Source organism: Mus pahari, chromosome 10 (assembly GCF_900095145.1).
Source record: "Mus pahari chromosome 10, PAHARI_EIJ_v1.1, whole genome shotgun sequence".
Classification (NCBI taxonomy): Eukaryota; Metazoa; Chordata; class Mammalia; order Rodentia; family Muridae; genus Mus; species Mus pahari.
In genome coordinates this window covers 19,933,153-19,945,326 of record NC_034599.1, presented here as the reverse complement: position 1 = coordinate 19,945,326, position 12,174 = coordinate 19,933,153, and the positions used below count along the sequence as shown (strand labels likewise).

The 12,174-nt window shown below is 39.6% G+C and overlaps 1 protein-coding gene across 1 annotated transcript in view; it reads left to right on the top strand.

The window, feature by feature from the left end:
* Positions 1-12,174, top strand: part of LOC110328713 (probable C-mannosyltransferase DPY19L2) — a 155,651-nt gene that overhangs the window by 15,934 nt on the left and 127,543 nt on the right. The window contains exon 4 of the mRNA XM_021208137.1: positions 295-432. Coding sequence (XP_021063796.1) covers positions 295-432 — 138 coding nt within the window. The remainder of the gene's footprint in view (positions 1-294; positions 433-12,174) is intronic.

Here is a 12,174-nt window from a genome sequence, read left to right as displayed (position 1 = left end):
TGACTTCTTTTGTGATTGGGTTACCTCACTAAGGATGATATCCTCCAGATACATCCATTTGCCCAAGAATTTCATAAATTCATTGTTTTTAATAGCTGATTAGTACTCCATTGTGTAAATGTACCACAGTTTCTGTATCCATTCCTCTATTGAGGGACATCTGGGTTCTTTCCAGCTTAAGAAGTCTTCTTAAGGAACGGTTTCTTATGTTTTTATTACATAAGACAGATATTCTTAAAAAGAGTGAATAATGTAAGGTTTAAGGACATTAACAATGAGTGCCTTTCTTTAAAGGGACTTTATTATTCCTACTTCAAGACCATCATCGAAGCACCTTCATTTCTGGAAGGATTGTGGATGATCATGAATGACAGGCTAACTGAGTATCCCCTGGTCATCAACACAGTGAAACGCTTCCATCTTTACCCAGAGGTAAAAATAAAAAATGGTAAATGTAAGGAAATCAGAGGGGAGAAAAAGAGGGGATGTCTTAGGCTTGTTAATTATAGATGTTTTAAAAATTTGATCACACCATAAAATGTTCCTCTCCTTATGTGATCTCGGATAGAACACCTTAGTGTGGACATAATAACCGAGGAAGCAGCTGGGACACCTGCATCCAGGGCGCTGCCTTGGCCAGTCTCTTGGCTTTGAGGCCACGTGGGTAGTCATGGAGACAGACCATGTGAAGGGGCAGGGAGAGTAGGAGAAGTAAGATTTATTTGGTAGCATATAAATCAGAAATCCTTGAATGTTAATGTTTAGTTTTACAAAGTCTGGTTTTTAATGGGAGTCTAGAAATTTGAAAAACAACAAAAAAAATTAGGAAGCTTAATTTGTGATTACTTTTTATTGAAAATAATTTTTTGTGTAATATATTCTGATCACTGTTTCTCCTTCCCCAAGTCCTCCTAAATCCTCCCTACCAACACAATTCATCTTCTTTCTCGCTCTTTGAAAAACAATCAAACAAACTAGAATAAACAAAGTAATGGGAGACAAAATGTCTACAAAAACCCCAGAGTTTATTTTGTGTTGGCCATCTACTTCTTGAGTATGAGACCTACCTTTAAGTGTGGTTAATATTCTTAGTGAGATTCAGTGGGATATGGTAGATAGTGACACGGGTGGACAGGACTATTGGCTGCTTCCCTCCTTTATATGCTTGCCTGGCAGCTTCTGGTACTGTGGAAGTTGGTCCTTAGGAAGAAGAAACTCAGGTGAGTTCTAGCTCAGGAGCTCTGGCTCCTGCATTTGAAGTGCATGGTGCATGGTGTCCTGAGGCACCTGCTGCCTCCCAGGGCCAACCAATAGCAACGGCAATAGCCTGTATGTTTCGGGAGACTCTGGACAACACTGACCAGCACCTCGAAGAAGGGCTTCTCACACCTGGTATTTAAATTAGGCTTAGGTGGTCTTTGGCTCCTGGAGAAAGTATTGTCAGCCCAGACAGGAAAATTACATCTGAACTATATATGTGTATTTATATGCCAGTTTACGTGTATTATAGTTATTTTAAGGTAGATGTTTAGTCATGTGATTTCTCATGACTTTTTCAGATATCCATACTGTTGTCTTCTTTCATTCTTTTTTTTTTAGATATTTTCTTCATTTACATTTCAAATGCTATCCTAAAGTCCCCTGTACCCTCTCTCCACCCTGATACCCATCCCACCCACTCCCGCTTCCTGGCCCCTGAACTGGGGCATATGATCTTCCCAAGACCAAGGGCCTCTCCTCCCACTGATGGCTTACTAGGCCATCCTCTGCTACATTTGCAACTAGAGACAGATGCTCTGGGGGTACTGGTTAGTTCAATGGAGGAGTGTTCCTCTTTCTTTGCATTCTCACCAGCATCTGCTGTCACCTGAATTTTTGATCTTAGCCATTCTGACTGGTGTGAGGTAGAATCTCAGGGTTGTTTTGATTTGTATTTCCCTGATGATTAAGGATATTGAACGTTTTTTTCAGGTGTTTCTCAGCCATTCGGTATTCCTCAGTTGAGAATTCTTTGTTTAGCTCTGTACTCCCTTTTTAATAGGGTTATTTGATTTTCTGGAGTCCAGCTTCTCTGGGTTCTTTGTATATATTGGATATTAGTCCCCTAACAGATTTAGGATTGGTAAAGATCCTTTCCCAATCTGTTGGTGGCCTTTTTGTCTTATTGACATTGTCTTTTGCCTTACAGAAGCTTTGCAATTTTATGAGGTCCCATTTGTCGATTCTCAATCTTACAGCACAAGCCATTGCTGTTCTGTTGAGGAATTTTTCCCCTGTGCCCATATCTTCAAGGCTTTTCCCCACTTTCTCCTCTATAAGTTTTAGTGGCTCTGATTTTATGTGGAGTTCCTTGATCCACTTAGACTTGAGCTTTGTACAAGGAGATAAGAATGGATTAATTTGAATTCTTCTACATGCTAACCACCAGTTGAGCCAGCACCATTTGTTGAAAATGTTGTCTTGTTTCCACTGGATCCTTTGTCAAAGATCAAGTTACCATAGGTGTGTGTGCTCTCTCACCTGAGCCCTCCCCAGAGGCTGACTTTCCTCTGGCAGGGAAAGTGCACAGAGGTCTGGGTGTCAGCTTTGCTTCCTGTCTGAGGATGAAGGCCCAAAGGGACCCTGTCCAAGAATCTCTGTTGCTTCTGTTGCCCTTGTGTTCTCCCGTGTGATCTGGTTTCTGAGAGACCCAGGATACAAGATGGCTCTCTCACCTGAGCCCCAGGGTCAGAGCCCTTTCTGGAGGGAGACTCTCCTCAGTGATCCTAAGATCCTGGGTGTGCTAGGGCACCTGCGGTGTGGAAAGTCCTCTGGGGACAGGGACCGTCCACTGAGTTCGTGCCCAGGGTGGCCCAGGGCTAGCGCCCACCAGAAAGAACCCCAGCCACTGGTCGGGCAGGTTTCTTGTGTCTCTTTCCTGCTGGCACAGGCCCCTTCTGTTGTGTTCCACTCACCAGTGATCCCAAGATCCTGAGTGTTCTAGGGTGCCTGCTGTGTGGAGAGTCTTCCTACTGTTGTTTTCATCCATTTGTCAGCAAAACAAGGATGTCCTTGTTCTTAATAGCTGAGTAGTATTCCATTGTGTAAATGAACCACATTTTCTGTGTCCATTCTCTTGTCATGGGACATCTGGGTTGCCTCCAGCTTCTGGTTATCACAAACAAGGCCTCTTTGAACAAGGTGGAGCATCTTTTGGGGATATTCCCAAGAGTGGTATTGCTGGGTCTTCAGGAGATCTATTTTCAATTTTTTGAGGAAATTCCAGATTGATTTCCAGAGTGGTTGTACCAGCTTGCAGTCCCACCAGCAATGGGGGAGTGTTCCTCTTTCTCCACATCATTGTCAATATGTGTTGACACCTGAGGTTTTGATCTTAGCAATTTTGATTGGTGTAAGGGGGAACTTCAGGGATGTTTTGATTTGCATTTCTCTGATCACTAAGGACTTTGAACATTTCTTTAGGTGCTTCTCAGCAATTTGAGATTCCTCTGTTGTGAATTCTCAGTTTAGTTCTATACCCTATTTTTTGATAGGGTTGTTTGTTTTTTTTTTGGTGGTTAGCTTCTTGAGTTCTTTATGTATTTTAGATCTTAGCCCTCTATTGGATGTTGGGTTAGTGAAGATTTTTTACCCCCAATCTGTAAGTTGCTGATTTGTCTCATTGACTATATCCTTTGCCTTACAGAAGCTTTCCAGTTTAATGAGGTCCCATTTATCAAATCTTGGTATTAGAGCATGAGCCACTGGAAATCTGTTTAAGAAATTTCTCCCTGTGCCAATGAGTTCAAGGCTCTTTCCCACTTTTTCTTCTATTAGATTCAGTGGTATCTGGTTCTTTGTTGAGGTCCTTGATCCACTTGGACTTGAGCTTTGTGCAAGGTAACAAATATGAGTCAATTTTCATTTTTTTTGCATACATTCTGCCAATTAGACAAGCAATGTTTATTGAAGTTGCTTTCTTTTTTCCATTGTATATTTTTGGTGTTTTTGTCAAAGGTCAAGTATCCATAAGTGTGTGGTTTTATTTCTGGGTTTTCAATTGTATTCCATTGTCTGTCTCTTACCAATACCACCAGTTTTTATCACTATTGCTCTGTAGTAAAGCTTGAGGTCAGGGATGGTGATTCCCCTAGCTGTTTTATTATTATTAGGAATTGTTTTAGCTATTCTGGTTTTTTGCCTTCCCAGATGAATTTGAGAATTGTTCTTTCCATGTCTTTGAAGAATTGTGTTGGGATTTCGATGCGATTACATTGAATCTGTAGATTGCCTTTGGTAGGATGGCCATTTTTACTATATTAATTTTGCCAATCCCTGAGCATGGGAGATCTTTCCATTTTCTGAGAACTTCTTCTATTTCTTTCTTGAGAGACAAGAAGTTATTGTCATACAGGTCTTTCACTTGTTTGGTTAGAGTTACCCCAAGATATTTTATATTATCTGTGGCTATTGTGAAGGGAGTTGTTTGCCTAATTTCTTTCTCAGCCTGTTTATCCTTTGTATAAAGGAAGGCTACTGATTTATTTGAGTTAATTTTATATTTGGCCACTTTTTTGAAGTTGTTTATCAGCTGGAGAAGTTTTCTGGTAGAATTTGTGGGGTCACTTATATTTACTATCATATCATCTGCAAATAGTGATACCTTTATTCCTTCTTTGCCAATTTGTATCTCCTTGTTCTCCTTTTCTTGTCTTATTGTTCTAGCTAGCATTTTGAATACTGTATTGAGTAGATATGAGGAGAGTGGGCATCATTGCCTTGTCTTGTCCTCAATTTTAGTGGGACTGCTTCAGGTATCTCTCTATTTAATTTGATATTGGCTGTTGGTTTGCTGTAAATTGCTTTTATTATGTTTAGGTATGGGCTTTGAATTCCTAATCTCTCCAATACTTTTAACATGAAGAGGGGTTGTACTTTGTCAAATGCTTTTTCTGCATCTAAGGAGATGATCATGTGATTTTTTTTCCTTTGAGTTTGTTTATATAGTGGATTACATTAGTGGATTTTTGTATATTGAACTAACCTTGCATCCCTGGGATGAAGCCTCCTTGATTGTGGTGACGGATGGTTTTGATGTGTTCTTGGATTTGGTTTGCAAGTATTTTATTATTTTTGCATCAATATTCATAAGTGAGATTGGTCTGAAGTTCTCTTTTTTAGCTGGGTCTTGTATGGTTTAGCTATCAGAGTAATTGTGGCTTCATAGAATGAATTAGGTAGTTTTCCTTCTGTTTGTATTTTATGAGATAGTTTGAGGAATATTGTTATCAGGGCTTCTTTGACGGTCTGGTAGAATTCTGCACTAAATCCATCTGGCCCTGGGCTTGTTTTGGTTGGGAGGTTTTTAATGACTTCTATTTCCTTATGGGATATGGGCCTGTTTAAATAGTTTACCTGCTTTTGACTTAACTTTGGTATGTGGTATCAGTCTAGAAAACGATCCATTTTATCTAGATTTTCCAGTTTTGTTGAGTATGGTCTTTTCATTTCTGATTTTGTTAATTTGGGTATTGCCTCTGGGCCCTTTAGTTAGTTTGGCTGGGTTTTTTCCTATCTTGTTGATTCTCTCAAAGAACCAGCTTTTGGTTTTGTTGATTCTTTGTATCATTCTCTGTGTTCCTATATGGTTGATTTTGGCCCTGAGTTTGACTGTTTTTGGCCTTCTACTCCTCTTGGGTGTGCTTGCTTCTTTTTGTTCAAAAGCTCTCAGGTGTGCTGTTAAGTTGCTATTGTAGGATCTCTCTAATTTCCTTCTCAGGGCACTTACTGTTTCCTCTTAGCACTGCTTTCATTGTGTCCCATAAATTTGGATATGATGTGTCAATGTTTTCATTAAATTCCAGGAAGACTTGAATTTCTTTATTTCTTCCCCGACCAAGTTATCATTGAGTAGAAAGTTGTTCAGTTATGTGGGGCTTCTGTTGTTTTTGCTGTTATTGAAGACCAGCCTTAGGCCATGTGGATCTGACAGGATACATGGGATAATTTCAATATTTTTGTATCTGTTGAGGCCTGTTTTGTGACCAATTATATGGTTGATTTTGGAGAAGGTACCATGAGGTGCTGAAAAGAAATGTATTATTTTCTTTTAGGGTGAAATGTTCTGTAGATAGCTGTTAGATCCATTTGGTTCATAATCTCTATTAGTTTTACTGTGTTTCTGTTTAGTTTCTGTTTCAATGACATGCCCATTGGTGAGAGTGTGGTGTTGAAGTTTTCCACTATTATTGTGTAGAGTTCAATTTGTGTTTTGAGTTTTAGTTAAGTTTCTTTTACGAATGTGGGTGCCTTTGCATTTGGGACATAGATGTTCAGAATTGAGACTCTCTCTTGGTGGATTTTGCCTTTGATGAATATGAAGTGTCCTCCTTCATCATGCTTGGTAAGTTTTGGTTGAAAGTCTATTTTATTGGATATTAGGGTGGCAACTCCAGCTTATTTCTTGGGACCATTTGCTTGGAAGCCTTTTTTTTTCCCCAACCTTTTACTCTGAGATAGTAACTGTCTTTGTTATTGAGATGTGTTTCTTGTATGTAGCAAAATTCTGGATCTTGTTTGAATATCCAGTCTACTAGCTTATGTCTTTTAATAGGTGAGTTGAGTCCATTAATATTGAGAGGTATTAATGGCAGATGACTGTTGGTTCCATTATGTTTGTTTTTTTAGGTGGCTTGATATGCTTTTGGTTCTCTCCTTTTGGTTTTGTTATGAGATGATTAATACCCTGTCTTTTCTTTGCTGTAGGTACCTTCCTTGTGTTGGAGTTTTCCTCTAGAATCCTCTGTAGTGCTGGATTGATATATAGATACTGTTTGAATTTGGATTTGTCCAGAAGTATTTTGGTTTCTCCATCTATGTTGATTGATAATTTTGCTGAGTTTGGTAGCCTGGGCTGGCATTTGTGGTCTCTTAGAATCTGCATGACCCCTGACCAGGCTCTTCTGGCTTTTATAGTCTCTGTTGAGAAGTCTGTTGTAATTCTGATAGGTCTACTCTTGTATGTTACTTGGCCATTTACCCCTGCTATTTTCAATATTCTTTCTTTGTTCTGTGTGTTTAATGTTTTGATTATTATGTGACAAGAGGATTTTCTTTTCTGGCCCCATTTATTTGGTGTTATATACATTTGGATTCTTATACATTTATGTTCATTTCTTTCTTTAGGTTGGTGAAGTTTTCTTCTATGATTTTGTTGAAGATGTTCTCAGGTCCTTTGAGATGGGAATCTTCTTTCGCCTCTATTTTGATTATTCTTAGATATGGTCATTTCATTGTGTCTTGAATTTCCTGAATGTTTTGGATTAGTTTTTTAGGTTTTGAATTTTCTTTGACAGTTGTGTCAATCTCTTCTATGGTATCTTCTACACCTGAGATTCTCTCTTCTATCTCTTTTATTCTGTTGGTGATACTTATATCTGTAATTCCTGACCTCTTTCCTAGGTTTTCCATTTCCAAGTTGACCTCCATTTGTGTTTTCTTTATTGTTTCTACTTCTACTTTTAGGTCTTGAACCACTTTATGCAATTCCTTCACCTGTTTTATTGTGTTTTCTTGTATTTCGTTCAGTGAGTTATTTATATCCTCTGTAAAGAACTCTATTATCTTAATGAGATCAGATTTTAGGTTAGCTTCCTGGTTTTTGTGTATGTTGGTATATTCAGGGCTTTCTGTGGTGGGAGAACTGGGTTTTCTGTTGCTTATGGTCCTGCACTATCTGGTTATCCGTGGTGTTTGCTGGTCTGGGTGACTCTGTCTGGAGTCTGCCTCTTTTGCCCCTGGGTTGCTTCAGATCTCCTGGTAGGTATATGGCCCTGGCTGTAGCAGACATCCTGTAGGGTATTCCAACTGGGGGTTCTTCTGAGGGATAGAGAAGCTGCTGATCTGTTTCCCTGGCTGCAGTAGATCTCCTGGGAGGTCTTCATACTGTTGGGTCTTCAGAGGAGCAGTCAAGCTGTTGTCCTGTGCGAAGCTGTTCTCCAGGAGAGTCTATGGACTTTAGTTTCTGCTTCCCTGTGTGCAGCAGAACTCCAGGGAGGCTTATAGTCTGTTGGGTCAGTTGCTCTGCATACAACAGAGTCCCTGGGAGGTCTTCAGACTGTGATGTCAGTTGCTTAGTTGCCCTATGTACAAGCAGATCTCCTGGGATGCCTCTGACTGTGATGTCAGTATCCCTGAGTGCAGCAGATGTCCTGGCATGCCTCAGGATGTGGTTTCTTCAGGGAAAAGACTAGCTATCAGTTTGTCCCCAGCAGAAAAGGACTGGGCAGAAGGGGCCCTCCTCTTCTTCCTCCTTTTCCTCCTCCTTCTTCTTCGTTCTCTTTCTTTTCCTTTTCCTCTTCTCCTTCTAATTCCCCCTCTTCCTTCTTTTGTAAGGGTTCAGGAATCACTGAAAAATAGTATCCCAGACTCAAATAGTATACAAAAGCAAAGAGAGTTTATTATTCTGCAAAAATCAGTACCCCGTGATCTATCATTTATCAAGATGATGACCTCAGGGTGAGATTTCAGGACCAATTTAAAGCCTATTCAGGGAATTCCAGGGAGGGATAGGTGACCTTTATCTTGATTGGTTGTCTCCCTGTCTCTAGGGGTGTCTCTTGGATTGGCTAGGGTTCTAGGAACTTTCCAGAACTGTTGCTGACTATTTTTGCTTCAAGCCAGATGGTGGGCAGCTCTTGCTTGGTTGCCCATGGGCTTTAGGTTTTCCTGGAACTGGCTTGTTCATTTCTGGGTAATAGAAACTTAGGTCTAATTCCCTGAACTGCATTTTGCAGCCTGTCATGGAGTCAGCTTGGCTCCACCCTGTCCTCCCCCTCCTTCCCTTTCTCCTCCTCCTCTTCCTCCTCTTCCTGCTGCTGCTGCTTCTGCTGCTTTTTGTTTTTTGGGACAGAGTTTCTCTGTGTAACCCTGGCTAGCTGACAATTCTCTCTGTCGACAGGCTGACCTCGAATTAATAGAGATTTGTCTGCCTCTGCCTCCTGAGTGATGAAATTAAAGACATGGGCCACTATTGTCTGCCATTCTTTTTTATCTTCTCAACCAGCTCCTAGATTCACTGATTCTCAGTATTGTTTTTTTGTTTCTATTTTTATTGGTTTCTTCTCTAGCAGTTACTGTTCTTGCCACTGATTGGGCTTGGATTTGGTTTGTTCTTGTTTTTCCAAATTTTAAAATTGCATCATTAAATCATTTATTTGTTGTCTTTGTGATTTTTTTTTCATATAGGCACTTAGAACTTTTAGTTTCCCTTGTGTCCAGGAGATTTTTTTCATTGTCTTTTCATATTCATTTAATTACAGGAAATTTAATTTTTTTTCTTCTTTGACTCATTCATCATTCAGTAATGAGCTGTTAAACCTTCAAGAGTTTGTGTATTCACCAGAGATTCGTTTGATGACATTTTAAATTTTATGGCATTATTGTCAGGACACAGGAGCTATTTTAATCTTTAAAATTTTTTTTATTTAATTATTTTATTTATTTACATTCCATCCATTGCCCTCCCTCTGTCCCCCCTTCCCACAGTTCCTCATTCTATTCCCCCTCCCACTTGCCTCTGAGAGGGTACTCCATCCCCCTCCTACAAGGATTAGGCACATCTCCCACTGAGGCCAGACCTGTGGTATACATGAGCTGGGGTCCTCAGATAAGCTTGTGTATGCTGCTTAGTTGGTGGCTCAGTCTCTGGGAGCTCCTAGGGGTTTGGATTAGTTGAGACTGCTGGTTTCCTATGGGGTCGCCCTCCCCTTCGTCTCCTTCAATCCTTCCCCTAATTCCTCCATAGGGGTATCTGACTTTAGTCCAGGGTTGGGTGTAAGTATCTATATATGTCTCAATCTGCTGCAGGTAGGGCTTCTCAGAGGACAGCCATGCTAGGCTCCTGTTTGTAAGCACATCATAGCATCAGTAATAATGTCAGACCTTGGTGCTCCACCATGAATGAGGTGGATCCCAAGTTGGACTGGTCACTAGACAGCCTTTAGTCTTTTCTTCATTTTTCTCACTGCAGTTATTTTAGACAGGAACAATTCTAGGTCAGAAATTTTGACTGTTGGTTGGTATCCCCATCCCTTCCCTTGAGGCCCTGTCTATCTACTGAAGGTAGACTGTATGAGTTCCCTCTCCCCATTGTTGGGCATTTTGGCTAAGGTCATCCCCACTGAGTCCTGAGAGTTGTTCACATCTCAGATTTCTGGAGCTTTCTAGAGCACCCCACCCCCACATCCTACCCTCAGAAATTGTATATTTCCATTCATTCTCCTGGTCCTCTAAGCTTCTTTCCTGTTCTCCACCCCAAAATATGTGATCCTGTTCCCCCTTTCCCCTCTCCCTTCTCCTACCATCTGTCTCCTGTGATTATTTTTTTCCTTCTTCTAAGTGGGATTGCAGCATCATCTTCACTTGGGCCTTCATTCTTGTTAAACATTTTATGATCTGAGGGTTGTATCCTGGGTATTCTGTACTTTTTGGCTAATAACACTTATCAGTGTATACATAACATGCATGTCCTTTTGGATCTGGGTTACCTCACTCAGGATGATATTTTCTCGTTCCATCCATTTTCCTGCAAAATTCATGATGTTCTCATTTTTAGTAGCTGAATAGTATGTCATTGTGTAGATGAGTCACATTTTTTTTGTATTCATTCTTTAGTTGAGGGCCATCTGGGTTGTTTCCAGCTTCTGGCTATTGCAAATAAGGCTGCTATGAACATAGTCCACATGTCCTTGTGGTATAGTAGAACATCTTTTGGGTATATGCCCAGGAATGGTATAGCTAGATATTCATGTAGAATTATTCCCAATTTTCTGAGGAACCTCCAGATTGATATCCAGAGTGGTTGTACCAGTTTGCAATCCCGTCAGCAATGGAGGAGTTTTCCTCTTTCTCCACATCCTTTCCAGTATGTGCTGTCACTTGAGTTTTTGATCTTAGCAATTCTGATTGGTATAAGGTGGAATCTTTTTTTATTGTACATGTCTTTCATTTCCTTGATTAGACATATTCTAAAATGTTTTATTTTTGAGGATAATGTGAATGAGATTGTTTCTCATGATTTCTTTCTTAGCATGCTTGTCATTGGCATATAGGAAGACTACTGATGTTTATATTTTGATTTCATGCACCAGGGTCTCAGAGCTTCAGACCATGAACACTTGAGGTAACCACAGATGGTCTGGCAGTGCTAATTGTGGAACATATGTATGGCTCATGTTACATGATCAGATAGTGGGGATTTAGGATCACAGGAGGTGATGTATATGCATGTTTTAGTTCATAAGTCCTTAGGGTTGTCTTGGGTTTGGGTCCATAGATCCTCAGAGTTTCCTTCTTGATACTTAAATATCATTGTGAAAATGTGGTAATATGTAACTGGAGTTGTATTTCTTTCTAGATGATACAAAATGGAGAAATCTTCAATTAACCAATAATTACTCAGTATCAGTTTTATATGTTCATGTTTCTTGTACTTATACTGTCAATATCTAATCTATTGGTTAAAGATGTACATTTAGAACAATATTTTTGAGAAGGTTAAATATACTTACAATCTCTAAGCCAGCCATTTGTATAGACGACCTCTCATTCCTTTTGTAACAAATGGTTATTACTAAGTTCACTTAACAGATGAGTTGACATTCTGAGGTTGAGAAGTCACTTGGGAACATAGAAATTATTATATGTTGAGTATAAATTTTTAATATGATTTAATTTTGATTATGTATAATTGTCTGCCTGTATGTTACTTTATGCGAATCTGAGTGCAAGTGACTGAGAAACTGGCATTGGATAGTCTGTAGCTGGAATTATAGGTGACTGTTAGTTACCCAGTGTGGGTGCTGGGAAAGGAATTCTAGCCCTCTGTAAAAGCAATGTGCTCTCTTAACCACTGAACTATCTCTCCAGCCCCAGGGGCAGAAATGGAGTTCAAATATGATTATAAAACTATATTTTCCTTACTCTTTCAAACTTCATACCAAAAGAAATATGATTCTAGATTAGTAAACATATAATGTGGTCTATATTTTGTACAGGCACCACAAACTCAAAGAATACAAATAATAATTTTTTAAACAGTATCTCAATTTTTAAAAGACAAAATTATAAAATCTAAAGTTTGGACCAAGAAATATCATTATGTGATTGCTCAGTTGTGTGTTACTGCATGTAGCC